The sequence below is a fragment of the Heterodontus francisci genome, chromosome 3 (genome assembly GCF_036365525.1).
Source record: "Heterodontus francisci isolate sHetFra1 chromosome 3, sHetFra1.hap1, whole genome shotgun sequence".
In the NCBI taxonomy this organism is placed as follows: Eukaryota; Metazoa; Chordata; class Chondrichthyes; order Heterodontiformes; family Heterodontidae; genus Heterodontus; species Heterodontus francisci.
The window spans coordinates 29,551,224-29,569,449 of NC_090373.1; the positions used below are offsets into that span (position 1 = coordinate 29,551,224).

General features: G+C 44.4%; 1 protein-coding gene across 2 annotated transcripts in view; it reads right to left on the minus strand.

Moving 5' to 3' along the window:
* Positions 1–9,156, minus strand: part of LOC137355494 (guanine nucleotide-binding protein G(I)/G(S)/G(O) subunit gamma-4) — a 29,656-nt gene extending 20,500 nt beyond the window's left edge. Inside the window, exons 1-2 of one of the 2 annotated variants that reach the window (XM_068020695.1) lie at positions 8,791–9,156; positions 273–378 (exon numbers count right to left, since the gene is read on the minus strand). In XM_068020695.1, the coding sequence (XP_067876796.1) occupies positions 273–359 (87 nt within the window). In that variant the 5' untranslated portion in view covers positions 360–378; positions 8,791–9,156. Of the gene's footprint in view, positions 1–272; positions 400–8,790 lie in introns of both variants that reach the window. The other variant, XM_068020705.1, reaches the window with a different exon arrangement.
* Between the last annotated feature and the right edge of the window lie 9,070 nt (positions 9,157–18,226).

Consider the following 18,226-nt stretch of genomic DNA (forward strand, 5'->3'; position numbering starts at 1 on the left):
CTGACTGTGATTTACACTATTTGGTACCTACTTCTGGTATAACGCGATCACCAGCCCAGCCAGGAACCAGTCCAGTTCTCTTAAAGGTTTCAGCATTCACATAGGATTGGAGGAGATCACAGAGGAAGGGCAAGGCCATGGTAGATTTTGAAGGTGAAGAAGAGCCTCTTAAAGTTGTATGGCAAACAAAATAAGGACCATCTCTTTTACTTACAAAATACCTCAATCTTTCTAAAGTTGCCAATTGTGAATCTTTAGAAAGTGCTGCTTACCTTCATTCTGTCCATACAGGCTTCCATCTTCAGCTGTTCTACAGCTTTTCGGGCTTGAGATATACTGGCTGTGCTGTTGTTCGACATTTCCTGTCACTCTGTAAACCTTCAAATCAAATCACATGTCCTGAAGTTCAAGAGATGTAAAGTATCAAGATGTCACTCTAAATTGAATTCCCTCATTTGAAAGTTAATACTGTTATTTACCACACAGTTTTTGAAAACAACCCACATTGGATCAGGGTTTAGCCGATGGAATGGATCATTGCAATGTACTTTCATCCCTGGGCCCAGTTTTTAGTCTAATAGATTTAAAGTCTCCTTTTCCTGCTGAGTCAAAAGGTTCAGAGTTCATTCAGCACTCCAGACAGTCCCGGTGAGTGGAGACTGGAGCTCAAGTTCTGAATTCTGGGTTGACCTCCAGTGGGATACTCATGTCTGTTGAGTGCGGGTGATCCCTCTGCCATCATGTGGGTTGTGGGAGCCCAAAAAACACTCCCACCTTATTGGATTAGCTACCATATCAGCTGGCATAAAGGTGGTTACAAGTGGAAGGAGCGTTCAAGTTGCAGCTTGTCAAACTTTTAATCAGCCTGTGAATCCTCCGATTACTGTGCACTGTTCTCCAAGGGAAGAGCGAAGATACAAAAATGACAACCACAAACAACTTTACTGTGACTTCACATAATGCATTCTGGGAGGAACAGCATCATTATAACTAGCTTCAATTTTACAGCTGTACTCTGAGCGAGTCAACCCAAAACCTGTAGTCCTGGAATTTCCTTGGAGTCTGCTCCTATTCCATTGTCTAACTTTGCTGGAAGTATGGCAGAAACTACTTGCATGGCTAAACAGGGAAATTTTGGCCTGTGATAATTATTCTCAATCTATAGTGGTACACATTAATGCAGATTTAAAATTATCTTTTAAATTTAATACAAGGGTGAGATTTGAACTCCCCTTCTCTGGATTATTAGTCCAGGCCTCTGGAATACTACTCCAGTAAGATAACCATCGCACTACCATACCCATGAATGTAGGCATATAGTACAAGAGCAAAGGAGTAATGGTAAATTTTTATATACCATTTGTTAGGCCTAAGTTAGAAAGCTGTGTGCTGTTTTTGGACACCCCATTATAGAAAGGGCATGAAAGCCATAGTGAGCACACAGTGTAGATTGACCAGGATGATGCCAGTGATGGAAAACTGTAGTTATGGAGGAGAGACTTGAGAGGGTGTGAGGCTGTTTCCAATGGAGCAGAGATGGTTTAAGAAGCAATTGGATAGAAACTTAAATTTCTGAAGGATTTTGATAGTATAGGCAAAGACTATTTCTCAGGTTGGGGAGTTAGTAATGAAGTTGGAGCAGGAGAGAGGGTTTTTTTTTAAACCCAGGGCTGTTGGAGCAGGAAATGCTTTACCATAGGCAGTGGTTGAGGTAGCATCTTTGAAGGGAAAATTGGATGGATATTTTAAACAGAAAAAGGTGTGGGGATCTGGCTAAAGAGCCGAGATTAGATTTGGATTTTTTTGGAAAAGAGCCAACACATACACAATGGGCTGAATGGTCTCCTTCTGTGCATTGAGGCTGGAGTTGTGCCTCACCAAAGAGGGAACACAGAAAAACATTCTGACGGGTGGGAAACTCACTGTGAAAAATCAAAATCGGATAGGTGTGGGGCAGGTTTTTCAGTTCATGACGTAATCAAGGATTCCTGCTGATGTGACTCATCTAGCAGAGGATTAAAACGTATATGCTACTTGTTCTCTGGAAATGGCCTGAAAGCAGAGCTTTCAGTAATTGAACCGCTCCCTTCCCTTCACAGACATTACTATGGAGCTGTTAACTATGGGCTATATCAAGGATGTCACAGGGACCCAGTGCTGAACTCCTAAACAAATTCAGCTTTTAAATTTCAGGCCTTAAATCTTTGTTGCCTTTCCAATGTCAAAGTGGATGGCAACACAGGAGGAAGTTAATAAATGCAACTGCACACTTCAGCAGAGAAAAACTTCCAGCCATTGCTACCCCCTTTATTGTTCTTTAATGTCTCTTTGTAATAAGCTGTCTGGGTCATAGTCATAGAGAGATACAGCACTGAAACAGGCCTTTCGGCCCACCGAGTCCGCGCCGACCATCAACCACCCATTTATACTAATCCTACATTAATCCCATTTTCCCTCTCACATCCCCACCTTCCCTCAATTCTCCTACCACCTACCTACACTAGGGGCAATTTTTTTTTTTTTTTTACAATGGCCAACTTACCTATCAACCTGCAAGTCTTTGGCATGTGGGAGGAAACCGGAGCACCCGGAGGAAACCCACGCAGTCACAGGGAGAACTTGCAAACTCCGCACAGTCCATATCCAGAACCGAACCCGGGTCGCTGGAGCTGTGAGGCTCAGGGTCAGTGAAGGTTTCCCCCTGCCACCCCCATGCTGTACATTCTATATCTACATCTAATGTAGAATGATTCAGCATAGAATGTCTATCTACCTCCTTGGGACATTGAACCAGTATATACGCATTTATTCAAACTGATAACCTTAGTGTTCTTGCACATTAAATTTCACTGGGCAGTCATATGGGAACTCAACACAAAGAGCTGGAGTCCTGCCCTAACAGTAAATCTGTGGCAAATCTGATTCAAGCAGATAGACAGTAATGGTGTGCTGCGTGTGTGATTGTGCCCGTTTCTGGGCTCCTCAGCTTCCCTCAGCACTCCTGCAGGACATAGAGTGCAGATTTGATAATTACTGTCAGCTTAAAACGTGCAGCAGAAACGTTCAAAGGAAACATCTGCCTTCAAGCGTGTTAAGGTCAGGAGAGGCAATTAGCACCACAGGGAAGAGGAGCATGTGTGGGGGAAGAATCACTTGCTGGGCGTGTAACACTGCTGGAGTCTGCCATTAGCTTTGATTTTTTTTTAAAATAACCTTTTATCAGTGCATCAAGAACCAGTGCCCAAAAGCTTTCAGTTGACATGGCTGCAGATTAGTTCTGATTGGATCCTAACACAGTTCCTCATAGCTGCCAGCATTGAGGATCTGTCCCCTCTCACTCTACACAATATGGAAGGGTTAATTCAAACTAAAACACAAGTTAAAACTCTGATTAATTCTCCTTTTAGTTCTTTAATGTAGTAATAAATTATAATTTCTATTATATAGAATTGCATATATTTTACAGCACAGAAACAGACCATTCACCCCAGCCTTGTCGTCATATTGAGGACACCGTTCATGTTGTGTGGCACTACCACTGTTTGACATGGGATAGATTCAGAACAGATCTAGCAGCTCAAAACTGAGCATCCATGAGGCACTGTGGACTATCAGCAGCAGCAAAACTACAAAAACACAATCTGTAACCACATGGACCAGCATATTTCCTGGGGATGTTTTGCGCAGTGTTCAGTTCCACTCAACACCTGAGATAATGAAGCAGTCCATGCCCAAATGCAGAAAAACCTGGATAACATTCAGGCTAAGTGTCAAGTAACATTTGTGCCACACAAATGCCAGTGAATGGCCATCTCCAATAAGAGATTCTAACCACATCCCCTTGAAATTCAATGGCATTATCATCACCAAATCTCCCGATCAACATCCTGGGGGTAACCATTGACCAGAAACTGAACTGGACCAGCCATATAAATACTGTGGCTACAACAGCAATCAAGAGGCTGGGAATTCTGCAATGACTGATTCACCGCCTGGCCACCATTTACAAGGCACAAGTCAGGAGTGTGATGGAATAGTCCTACTTGCTGGATGAGTGCAGCTCCGACATAAGAAATAGGAGCAGGAGTAGACCATACGCCCCCTCAAACCTGCTTCACCATTCAATATGATCATGGCTGATGATCTTCTACCTCAGCTCCACTTTCCCACCTGCTTCCCATTTCCCTTGATTCCCCAAGACATCAAAAATCCCTCAGCCTTAAATATTTTCAACGATGGAGCATCCACAATCCTCTGGAGTTGAGAATTCCAAAAAGATTCATAACCCATCGAGTGAAGAAACTTCTCATCTCAGTTCTAAATGATCGGCACCTTATCCTATGACTTTGCTTCCAAGTTCTAGATTCCCCAGCCAGGGGAACAACCTCTTAGTGTCTACCCTAGAAAAGCCCCTTCCGACTTTAGTATGTTTCAATGAGATCACCCCTCATTCCTCTAAACTCTAGAGACTATAGGCCCAATTTACTCAGCCTATCATACAACAATCCTCTTATCTCAGTAACCCATCTAGTGAACCTTCGCAGTACCACCTTCAAAAGCAAGTATATCCTTCCTTACCGATGGAGACCGAAACTGTACACAGTACTCCAGGTGTGGTCTCACAAAAGCTTTGTACCACTGTAGCAAGACTTCCTTATTCTTGTATTCCAATCCCCTCGCAATAAAGGCCAACATGCCATTTGCCTTCCTAATTTCTTGCTGTACCTGCATGCTAACTTTGTCTTTTTGGTACAAGTACACCTCTGAACATACCATTTAGATGTTTTACACCTTTTAAAAAAATATTCTGCTTTTTTATTCATACTACCAAAGTGAATAACCTCCAGCAACACTCAAGCAGCTCGACACCATTCACGACATAGCAGCCCAAATGATCATCACCCCATCCACTATCTTAAACATTCCCTCTCTCCACCAACAGTACATTGTGGCAGCAGTGTGTACCATCTACAAGATGCACTGCAGTTACTCACCAAGGCTCCTTTGACAGCATCTTCCAAACCCATGCCCTCTGCCACCTAGAAAAACAAGGCCCGCAGCCATATGGGAACACCATCACCTCCAAGTCACACAGCATCCTGGCTTGAAAATATATGGTCATTCCTTCATCGTCGCTGGGTCAGAATCCTGGAACTCCCTTCCTAACAGTACTGTGGGAGTGCCTTCACCAGAAGGACTACAGCAGTTTAAGGTGGCAGCTCATCACCTCCTCATGGGCATCTCAGGATAGGCAATAAATGCTGGCCTTGCCAGCAACACCCACATCCCATGAATGAATATTAAACTGGTCTATGCTGGAGTTTATGCTCCACAAGTGACTCTTCCCATCCTACTTCATCTCATCCTATCAGCATATCCTTCTATTCCTTTCTCCCTCATATACTTATCTAGCTTCCCCTTGAATGCATCTATGCTATTCATCTCAACCACTCCCTATGGTAGCAAATTGAACCACTCTTGATATAAAAAAAAGTTTCTCCTGAATTCCCTCTTGGATGGTAGATAGACAGATATAAACAGCTGCTGTGAGCAGAGATTGGGAGTGTTCCTGGGCCTGGGGTTTACACAAAATCTCCTGACTCTGCTCCAATCGCTTTGCTGTGTATTTTTTTCAAAGATTTGACAAACAGCAGGGTTATGTTAGAAAAGACAAAGTCAAAACTAGCTGTTGTGCAGAGCCAGCTGTGGAATGCAGCTCAATGTAGTTGCTATTTTATCAGCCTTGACTCAGTTGGTCGCAGTCTTACTCGAGTCAGTAGGCTGCGGGTTCAAATGCTGCATTGTCAAAGGTGGATGAAAAGATCCCATGGCACCAAAGACAAGCAGGGGAGTTCTTCCCGGTGTCCGGCCATTATTAATTCCTCAACCAGCATCACTAGAACAGATCGTCTGTTCGTTATCACATCACTGTTTGTGGGAGCTTGTGTGCAAATTGGCTGCTGCATTCCCTACATGACAACAGAGACGACACTTAAAATTACTTCATTGGCTATAAAGCACTTTGGGACATCATGACAGACGCTATATAAAATTTAACAGAGAAATGTGAGAAAATATACATTAAATGATAACACTTAAGTGTTAGAGGAGCAGAAAAACACTTGGGGATTTCAGATGTGCTTTAAAAGGAGGAAGACAAGTTAATAAAGCTGTGAGAAAAAACATGGGATCCCAAGTTTTAGAAATAGGGGTACAGAGTACAAAAAGCAAAGAGGTAGTGTTAAACCTGTTGTAATCATTGGTTAGTCTAGTTAGAAACCACTGTCTGACGCTGACCTGACTGTTTTGCCATTGTTTGGTTCTGTGCAGAACTTCCAACCCCATATCATCTTGGCTACCAACAGTGCCTACTTCCGCCTCCATAATTTTGCCCATTTCCACCCCTGCTTCAACCCATCCGTGGCTGAAACACTCATCCACACCTCTGTTACTTCTAGACCCGACTGTTCCAATGCTGTCCCAGCTAGCCTCCCACCTGTCACTCCCCATAAACTTGAGCTCATCGAAAACCCTGCTGCCCATCTCCTAACATGCACCATCCTGTTTGCCTATCCTGTGTTTGCTGGCCTCTTGCACATCTCTGATTTCCATCAATGCACCACTCGTGGCTGTGCCTTCAGCCTAAGTTCAGGAATTCCCTTCCTAAACCTTTCCACCTCTCTACTTTGTTTTCCCGTTAACATGGTCCCGAAAAGCTACCTCTTTGACCAAGCTTTTGGTCACCTGTCCTATTATCTCAAGTGTCTATGTCAAATTTTGTTTGATCACACTTCCATGAAGGGCCTTTGGGACATTTTACTTAATTTAAGGTGCTGTATAAATGCAAATTGGTGTAGAATAATGTGTCCAGTTTCAGATGCTTTTCTTTAGGCAGGATATTAAGCCATGGAGAGGGTACAAAAGTGATTCTCTATGACAATCCCATGGATCAAAGGTTATGGTTATGAGACTACAAGAAAAAAAGCTGGATTCTTCATGAGAAGGAAGAAAGATTGAGAGATCAGATTGGGTGGTTCATAGTTGAGAGATTTTGACAAGCGAAATATGGAAACCTGTTTTCACTGGTCAGGATTGGGTAAGTAGAGGTAATCTCCGAAAAGTACAAAAGGAAAGGTCAGGAGTATTTGTTTCCACACAGAGGATTGTTAGGACACATAATGCCAGAGTAAAAATGCTGGGGGAATTAAAATCTATAATGGCTTTTAAAAGGAATTACATAGAATGTACAGTTACATTCGGCTCAGCTGGTCCATGCAGGTCTTTATGCACCACATGAACTTTCATCTCACCCTATCAGTACATCCTTTATGTTTATCTAGCGTCCCCTTAAAAAGACATCCACGCTCTTCATCTCAACCACTCTTTATGGTAGTTTGTTATTGTGAGCTTAAATATCTGGTGTCTCAAAACACAAAGATCTTTAGCAACAGTTTATTCCACTATGGATGGCCATGTCATCAGCTGCCTCAGCCCTACTCTCCAGAACTCCCTCCTGATGTCCTGCCACCTCTTTCAAAGCCTCAGAAACATCTTTTCAGCCAAGATATCAGTGTTGTTCTCACACTCCCTATTCTTTCTTGCATCCACTCCTATATCCTTTTTATCTGATTTATTGCACTCCCCATTTATTTAAATTTTTTTTAAAAAGGAAACATTTACAGGTTTTTTTGGGAAGAGTAGGGGAATGTAACTCTGGATGGTATTGGGACAGGCACAATGGGCTGAATGGCCTCCTGTGTTTTACAGTTCAATAGTTGGAATACTTTTATTTTCCGCGTGTGTGTGCATGTGAGTGATAGAAAATGTCAAAAGTAAGCAATGATAAGAGGAAGATCAGCAAATAAAACCCAGTAACAAAAAAAAACAATATATTAAAGATTAACATCTTAGCATGGAAAATGGCATCATCTTCGGAAAGGATTCAGTACTGGTGAAAAACCAGTTGGGGTGGTAGTTGGGGGAGGAGTTTACAACACAAAGATCCAGACTTTAGCATTAATCTGGTACAAAAATAATGCAACTCGATCCGAACAGCCATTAATCCAAGTTAGCGTGGGAAATGGCAAGATTGACAGTGATGCTTTTGTCTAAGGCTGGCGAAGAGGTATTGCTGGTGTAGTGTTGAGACAGCTGTTTCTGGAGGAGGCCGGTTCTATACCTGACCTGGGGTTGCTGATGTAAACACTGGTTCACAAAAGTGCACAAATATCCATTCTTCACGCTCTCAAAGGTCATTTAAAACACAATTTCAAACTAAGTACCAAATATTCAAATAATACTGAAATCTTGTTATCTACACTATACCCACAAGTGGAAGTAAAACACGACAGTAGTAATGGCTTTGGAGATGGGTGATTGTAATACTGAGGCAGGCAGTAATAAATGCTGAGCAGGAGGTGCAGCATCTGGGAATAGAGGGACAGAAGTTGCTCAACGAGGAGGTGGAATATCCTCCAAAGAAATCTGTCACCTTCCCCCAATCCACATCTGCTTTATATGTGGGTGATTTCTTCCACCTATTAACCCCCAGTTCCCCACATCTGTCTGAAAACCACTGGCTTTTTACTTCATTTTGAAAATGAGTGGGGGAGCGGAATAGAGCAGGAATTCCAGCTGTGGTTTATGAACGGCTTCTTTCAATATTCAAATTGATTACCAGAAAGCTTCAATTGGAGATCTGCGTAGAGCAGAGAGAGAGGTTGAGCAGTTAGGTGAGCATGTGAAGACAGACATTGAAAACAATCGCTCTCCCTTTTAGAAAAGACTTACCCGATAGTTCGCAGGTTCTGCTTGTCCACACGGCCGTTTCTCGCACCAAAACCCACGCCCCAAAGCAGCGTTGTTCTTTGACAAATAACATCAACACCCCGAGTCGCTGCGGGCCATTCACTCAGGTTCTGTCAGACATGATCATAGACATTTCTCTTTCACACCAACATGCTGCTTCGTGCTAGAAATAAAGCAAATCACTTTCACTCTGCAAACGCACAGCGTCTATGCGTTCGTCGTCGTCTTCTCTCCGAGATTTTATTGGCTCCTTTCAGGATATTTTAAGACCAATCTCGGTCAGCTTGTGATGAGGGGGAAGATCCTCAAGTAAAACAGGGGAAATCTACACCAGAGAATGTTCCAAACCTGTCAGGAGAAAGGGGAAGCTGAGACACCACAAGTAAAAATATATCAATTCTTTCAGTCGATCACTGTCCCATTTTTACTCTTTTATAATTGGAATGTGTGATTTTTGTAAGTAATTTGTACACATCTAAAACCATCATGGTCGTTAGAAATATAATTTAAAATGGGGGTTTAGTCTTCCCTTCTCTAAGGGTGAGCTGGCTGTCTTTGCCTTCACTATATTAAGTGTTAGAAATGAGCTTGGCTGCTCTATGGCCTCTCTCTCACTTAATCACTCCGGATTGAAGTAGGTTTGGATCTCTCCTCCATAACTCAATCCACACGGGACTCAAGTTTGCGTAAATTGACTACGGATTCCAGCTCCACACTGTGTCTTGTGCTTAAATAGCAGCAACCTCAGCGGACTGAACTCCGACTCTGAGATCACTTTGGACCTAAAAGTTCTGATGAAAGCCTAAAACGTTAACTCTGCTTCTCTCTCCACAGATGCTGCCAGCCCGGCTGAGTATTTCCAGCATTTCTTGTTTTTATTTCAGATCTCCAGCAGCTGCAGTATTTTAATTTTATTTATTACGATAATCGAGGTTTGTAAAGTCTTCCAGTTACATTCATAATAAATTGGAATGGCCTCATTCATTGGAATTCAGTAGTGGTTAGCTGCCACGTTTAGGACCGTGACACGTTCAATTGGCAGCTCAATTAGTTAATCGAGGGGCGGGGGGAAGCTGAGATAGAGCCAGTGTGCAGAAATCTGGAAAGTAAATGGAACTGGCTCAGCAAATCTACCGCACCCAGTTTTCTTGTTCATTGACGTCAATTGAGCACAATTTAAAAACGGGTTCGAAAGTGGTTAATTCCACAACATACAGCTTCTGAGAATATAGATAAGATTTAAATGAAGCACCTGTTTAACCATATCAATGCGAAACATAGAAAATAGAAGTAGGCCATTCGGCCCTGCTCCGTCATTCAAAAGAGATCATGGCTGATCTTTCTATTTCAGTACCCAGTTCCGCTTTCTCCCCATATCACAGCTCCAGCGACCCAGGTTCAGTTCTAGGTACTGCCTGTGCAGAGTTTGCAAGTTCTCTCTGTGACCGCGTGGGTTTCCGCCGGGTGCTCCAGTTTCCTCCCACAGCCTAAAACTTGCAGGTGATAGGTATATTGGCCATTGTAAATTGCCCCTAATGTAGGTAGGTGGTAGGAGAATTGAGGGAAGGTGGGGATGTAGTAGGGAATATGGGATTAATGTAGGATGAGTATAAATGGCGAGTCGAAGAGACTTAGCAGTTGGCAGGAAAAAAGACAGAAGCGCAAGGAGAGCGCCAACTGTGTAACAGCCCCGACAACCAATTTTTTCTGCAGCACCTGTGGAAGAGTCTGTCACTCTAGAATTGGCCTTTATAGCCACTCCAGGCACTGCTCCACAAACCACTGACCACCTCCAGGTGCTTACCCATTGTCTCCCGAGACAAGGAGGCCAAAGAAGAAGTATAAATGGGTGGTTGCTGGTGGGCCGAAGGGCTTGTTTCAGTGCTGTATCTCTCTCTATCCCTTGATCCCTTTGGTGTTAATAAATATATCTATCTCCTCCTTGAATATATTTAATGACTTGGCCTCCACTGCCTTCTGCAGTAGAGAATTCTACAAGTTAACCACCCTCTGAATGACGAAATTTCTCTTCCTCTCAATTCTAAATAGTATACCCTGTATCCTGAGACTGTGACCCCTGGTTCTGGACTCCCCAGCCATCAGGAACATCTTCCCTGCATCGAGCTTGTCTAGTCCTGTTAGAATTTTATAGGTTTCTATGAGATCCCCTCTCATTCTTCTAAACTCTAGTGAATATAGGCCTAGTTGATCCAATCTCTCCTGATATGTCAATCCTGCCATCCCAGGAATCAACCTAGTAAATCTTCTTTGCACTCCCTCCATGGCAAGAACATCCTTCCTCAGATAAGGAGACCAAACTGCACACAATACTCCAGATGTGGTCGCACCAAGGCCCTGTATAACTGGATTAAGGGAGGTGGCGGCATAGTGGTATTGTCACTGGACTTGTAACCCAGAGACGCAGGGGGACATGGGTTCGAATCCCACCACAGCAGAAGGTGGAATTAAAAGCTAGCCTGAATGATGGCCATGAAACCATTGTCGATTGTTGTAAAAACCCATCTGGTTCACTAATGTCCTTTAGGGAAGGAAATCTGCTGTCCTTACCTGGTCTGGCCTACATGTGACTCCAGACCCACAGCAATGCCCTCTGAATGGCCTAGCAAGCCACGCAGTTGTATCTAACCGCAACAAAGTCAATAAAAAGGAATGAAACCGGACAGACCACCAGTCATCGACCTAGGCACCGGAAACGACAGCGGCAAACCCAGCACTAAAGGGAGGGCTAAGAAGAGCAAGGAGAGGACACGAGAAGTCATTGGCGGATAGGATCAAAGAAAACCCTAAGGCTTTCTATAGGTATATCAGGAATAAAAGAATGATAAGAGTTAGAACAGGGCCAATCAAGGATAGTAGTGGGAAGTTGTGTGCGGAATCAGAGGAGATAGGGGAAGCGTTAAATGAATATTTTTCGTCAGTATTTACAGTAGAGAAAGAAAATGTTATCGAGGAGATTACTGAGATACAGCCTACTAGGCTAGATGGGATTGAGATTCACAAGGAGGAGGTGTTAGCAATTTTGGAAAGAGTGAAAATAGATAAGTCCCCTGGGCCAGATGGGATTTATCCTAGGATTCTCTGGGAAGCCAGGGAGGAGATTGCAGAGCCGTTGTTGTTGATCTTTATGTCGTCATTGTCGACAGGAGTAGTGCCGGAAGACTGGAGGATAGCAAATGTTGTCCCCTTGTTCAAGAAGGGGAGTAGAGACAGCCCTGGTAATTATAGACCTGTGAGCCTTACTTCGGTTGTGGGTAAAATGTTGGAAAAGGTTATAAGAGATAGGATTTATAATCATCTTGAAAAGAATAAGTTCATTTGCGATAGTCAGCACGGTTTTGTGAAAGGTAGGTCGTGCCTCACAAACCTTATTGAGTTTTTCGAGAAGGTGACCAAACAGGTGGATGAGGGTAAAGCCGTGGATGTGGTGTATATGGATTTCAGTAAGGCGTTTGATAAGGTTCCCCACGGTAGGCTATTGCAGAAAATACGGAAGTATGGGGTTGAAGGTGATTTAGAGCTTTGGATCAGAAATTGGCTAGCTGAAAGAAGACAGAGGGTGGTGGTTGATGGCAAATGTTCATCCTGGAGTTTAGTTACTAGTGGTGTACCGCAAGGTTCTGTTTTGGGGCCACTGCTGTTTGTCATTTTTATAAATGACCTGGATGAGGGTGTAGAAGGGTGGGTTAGTAAATTTGCGGATGACACGAAGGTCGGTGGAGTTGTGGATAGTGTCGAAGGATGTTGTAGGGTACAGAGGGACATAGATAGGCTGCAGAGCTGGGCTGAGAGATGGCAAATGGAGTTTAATGCGGAGAAGTGTGAGGTGATTCACTTTGGAAGGAGTAACAGCAATGCAGAGTACTGGGCTAATGGGAAGATTCTTGGTAGTGTAGATGAGCAGAGAGATCTTGGTGTCCAGGTACATAAATCCCTGAAAGTTGCTACCCAGGTTAATAGGGCTGTTAAGAAGGCATATGGTGTGTTAGCTTTTATTAGTAGGGGGATCGAGTTTCGGAGCCACGAGGTCATGATGCAGCTGTACAAAACTCTGGTGAGGCCGCACCTTGAGTATTGCGTGCAGTTCTGGTCACCGCATTATAGGAAGGATGTGGAAGCTTTGGAAAGGGTGCAGAGGAGATTTACTAGGATGTTGCCTGGTATGGAGGGAAGGTCTTACGAGGAAAGGCTGAGGGACTTGGGGTTGTTTTCGTTAGAGAGAAGGAGGAGGAGAGGTGACTTAATAGAGACATACAAGATAATCAGAGGGTTAGATAGGGTGGATAGTGAGAGTCTTTTTCCTCGGATGATGATGGCAAACACGAGGGGACATAGCTTTAAGTTGAGGGGTGAAAGATATAGGACAGATGTCAGAGGTAGTTTCTTTACGCAGAGAGTAGTAGGGGCGTGGAACGCCCTGCCTGCAACAGTAGTAGACTCGCCAACTTTAAGGGCATTTAAGTGGTCATTGGATAGACATATGGATGAAAATGGAATAGTGTAGGTCAGATGGTTTCACAGGTTGGCGCAACATCGAGGGCCGAAGGGCCTGTACTGCGCTGTAATGTTCTAATTCTAATTCACTGTTGACCCTCCAAAGTCCTCCTTACTAACATCTGGGGGCTTGTGCAAAAGTTGGGTTAGCTGTCCCACAGACTAGTCAAGCAACAGCCTGACATGGTCATACTCACGGAATCATACCTTACAGACAATGTCTCAGACACTGCCATCCCACCGGCAGGACAGACCCAGCAGAGGTGGCAGCACAGTGGTATACAGTTGGGAGGGAGTTGCCCTGGGAGTCCTCAACATCGACTCCGAACCCATGAAGTTTCATGGCATCAGGTCAAACATGGGCAAGGTAACCTCCTACTGATTACCACCTACCGCCCTCCCTCAGCTGATGAGTCAGTACTCCTCCATGTTGAGCACCACTTGGAGGAAGCACTGAGGGTGACAAGGGCGCAGAATGTACTCTGGGTGGGGGACTTGAATGTCCATCACCAAGAGTGGCTCGGTAGCACCACTACCGACCAAGCTAGCCAAGTCCTAAAGGACATAGCTGCTAGACTGGGTCTATGGCAGGTGGTGAAGGAACCAACAAGAGGGGAAAACATACTTGACCTCGTCCTCACCAATCTGCCTGCCGCAGATGCATCTGTCCATGACAGTATTGGTAGGAGTGACCACCGCAAAGTCCTTGTGAAGACAAAGTCCCGCCTTCACATTGAGGATACCGCCCATTGTGTTGTGTGGCACTATCACTATGCTAAATGGGATAGATTTCAAACAGATCTAGCAATGCAAATCTGGGCATCCATGAGGTGCTGTGGGCCATCAGCAGCAGCAGAATTGTACTCAACCACAATCTATAACCTCATAGCCCGGCATATCCCCCACTCTACCATTACCATCAAGCCAGGAGACCAACCCTGGTTCAATGAAGAGTGCAGGAGGGTATGCCAGGAGCAGCACCAGGCATACCTCAAAATGAGGTGTCAACCTGGTGCAGCTACAACAGAGGACTACATGCATGCCAAACTGCATAAGCAGCATGCAATAGACAGAGCTAAGCGATCCCATAACCAACAGATCAGATCTAAGCTCTGCAGTCCTGCCACATCCAGCATGAATTGTGGTGGACAATTAAACAACTAACTGGAGGAGGTGGCTCCACAAATATCCCCATCCTCAATGATGGGGGAGTCCAGCAATCAGTGCGAAAGATAAGGCTGAAGCATTTGCAACAATCTTCAGCCAGAAGTGCAGAGTTGATGATCCATCTCGGCGTCCTCCTGAAGTCCCCAGCATCACAGATGCCAGACTTCAGCCAATTCGATTCATTCTGCGTGATATCAAGAAACAACTGAAGGCATTGGATACTGCAAAGGCTATGGGCCCTGACAATATTCCGGCAATAGTACTGAAGACCTGTGCTCCAGAACTTGCTGCGCCCCTGGACAAACTGTTCCAGTACAGCTACAACACTGGCATCTACCCTGCAATGTGGAAAATTGCCCAGGTATGTCTTGTACACAAAAAGCAGGACAAATCCAACCCGGCCAATTACCGCCCCATCAGCTCACTCTCAATCATCAGTAAAGTGATGCAAGGTGTCATCAACAGTGCCATCAAGCATCACTTGCTTAGCAATAACCTGCTCAGTGATGCTCAGTTTGGGTTCTGCCAGGGCCACTCAGCTCCTGACAGCATTACAGCCTTGGTTCGAACATGGACAAAAGAGCTGAACTCGAGGTAGGTGAGAGCGACTGCCCTTGAGATCAAGGCCGCATTTGACCGAGTATGGCATCAAGCAGCCCTAGCATAACTGGTGTCAATGGGAATTGGGCAAAACTCTCTGCTGGTTGGAGTCATACCTAGCACAAAGGAAGATGGTTGTGGTTGTTGGAGGTCAATCATCTCAGCCCTAGGACATCACTGCAGGAGTTCCTCATGGTAGTGTCCTATGCCCAACCATCTTCAGATGCTTCATCAATGACCTTCCTTCAATCAAAAGGTCAGAAGTGGGGATGTTCGGTGATGATTGCACAATGTTCAGCACCATTCATGACTCCTCAGATAATGAAGCAGTCCGTATAGAAATGGAGCAAGACCTGGACAATATCCAGGCTTTGGCTGATAAGTGGCAAGTAGCATTCGTGCCACACAAGTGCCAGGCAATGACCATCTCCAACAAGAGAGAATCTAACCATCTCCCCTTGATATTCAATGGCATTACCATCATTGAATCCCCCACTATCAACATCCTAGGGGCTACCATTGACTAGAAACTGAACTGGAGTAGCCATATAAATACCATGGCGACAAGAGCAGGTCAGAGGTCAGGAATCCAGTGGAGAGTAACTCACCTCCTGACTCCCCAAAGCCTGTCCACCATCCTAAAGGTACAGTAGCGCAGTGGTTAGCACCGCAGCCTCACAGCTCCAGGGACTCGTGTTCGATTCTGGGTACTGCCTGTGCGGAGTTTGCAAGTTCTCCCTGTGACCGCGTGGGTTTTCGCCGGGTGCTCCGATTTCCTCCCACAGCCAAAGGCTTGCAGGTGATAGGTAAATTGGCTGTTGTAAATTGCCCCTAGTGTAGGCAGGTGGTAGGAATATGGGATTACTGTTGGGTTAGTATAAATGGGTGGTTGTTGGTTAGCACAGACTTGGTGGGCCGAAGGGCCTGTTTCAGTGCTGTATCTCTAAATAAAAAAAATAAAATAAAAAGTCAGGAGTGTGATGGAATACTCTCCACTTGCCTGGATGGGTGCAGCCCCAACAACATTCAAGAAGCTTGACACCATCCAGGACAAAGCAGCCCGCTTGATTGGAACCCCATCTACAAACATTCACTCCCTCCACCACCGCTGCACAGTGGCAGCAGTGTGTACCATTTATAAGATGCACTGCAGAAACACACCAAGGCTACTTAGACAGCAACTTTCAAACCCGTGACCTCTACCACCTGGAAGGACAAGGGCAGCAGATGCATGGGAACACCACCACCTGCAAATTCCCGTCCAAGTCACACACCAGCCTGACTTGGAACTATATCGCCGTTCCTTCACGATCGCTGGGTCAAAATCCTGGAACTCCCTTCCTAACAGCACTGTGGGTGTACCTACACCAAATGGACTGCAGCGGTTCAAGAAGGCAGCTCACCACCACTTCAAGAGCAATTAGGGATGGGCAATAAATGCTGGCCTGGCCAGCGATGCCCACGAATGAATATAAAAAAAAAAATACCATTCGCCTTCCTAACTGCTTGTTCACCTGAATGCTTGCTTTCAGCGACTTGCACCTCCCCCTTTCCCAATCTATCACCATTCAGATAATCTGCCTTTCTGTTTTTACAACCAAAGTGGATAACCTCACATTTATCCACATTATGCTGCATCTTTATTTTATTTATTTATTTATTTAGAGATACAGCACTGAAACAGGCCCTTCGGCCCACCGAGTCTGTGCCGACCATCAACCACCCATTTATATTAATCCTACATTAATCCCATTACCCTCTTACATCCACACGTTCCCTCAATTCCCCTACCACCTACCTATACGAGGGGCAATTTACAATGGCCAATTTATCAACCTGCAAATCTTTGGCTGTGGGAGGAAACCAGAGCACCCGGCGAAACCCACAGGGAGAACTTGCAAACTCCTCATAGGCAGTACCCAGAATCGAACTCGGGTCGCTGGAGCTGTGAGGCTGCGGTGCTAACCACTGCACCATGCATTTGCCCACTCACCCAACTTGTCCAAATCACATTGGAGCCTCTTTGCATCTTCCTCACAGCTCACATTCCCCCAGTTTTGTGGAAACAATGGAGGCATTCCAGTAAAATTCACAAACACGTTTAAATGACATTATTCGTGTGAGCTCAATAAGGGTTAGCTGCCATGAACCTCCATCTAAAGGGCACTAGGTTTAATTGGCACAAAGGTAAAATACTACAGATGCTGGGAATCTGAAATAAAAACAGAAAATGCTGGAAATTCTCAGGTCAGGTAACATCTGTGGAGAGAGAAACAGAGTTAACATTTCAGGTTACAGAAATAAAATAGTGCAGATGCTGGAAATCAGAAATAAAAACGGATGTTGCCAGACCTGCTTTCCAACATCTTCAGTTTTTATTTCACATTTCCAGCATCCACAGTATTTTGTTTTGTGTTAAATAACAAAACAGTTCGTGGTGCAGGGCCAGAGTGGTAATGGGACTAGTAAAGATGTGGCTAGTGGAGGTGTGAATGGCAGAATGATAAACGACTGCTGTCCAAAAGCAAAAACAAGAGGAAAACTGAAACTTGCAAAGAGAAAGGAAACAAAATGGGGCAGAGATTACAGTCTGAAATTGTTGAACTCAAATGTTGAGCCGGAAGGCTGTAAAGTGCCTAATTGAAGGATAAAGCTCTGTTCCTTGAGCATCATTGGAACACTGCAGGAGGCTGAGGATAAGAGGTCAGCGTGAGAGCAAGGTGGAGAATTAAAATGATAATGCATTTAGCTTGTTAGCAGGGATAGTGTGGCGTGCTTTATTGTTTTATATGTTGAGAAACAGATTAAAGTTCACTGTAAACATTATTTTGTTTCACATATGTAAAATTAATTCAGTTGTTGGTTCACAATTAAAAGAAAGACTTGCCTTTCACTACAGGACATCCCAAAGCAATTTACAGCCAATGAAGTACTTTTGAAGTGTTCACACTGTTGTAAAATAGAAAATGCCTCATTTCAATTAAGTGTCCATCAGTCTGCCCTCTGGAAGATAGAAATACACATTCAGGCCTTTGCAGATTAGTTTCCAGTTCACACAAGGGATTTTAGTCTGGCAACCCTGAGTCACACTATGGTAGTCTCGATGTTGGGCAATAAAGGTAAATTCTTGATCCTATGG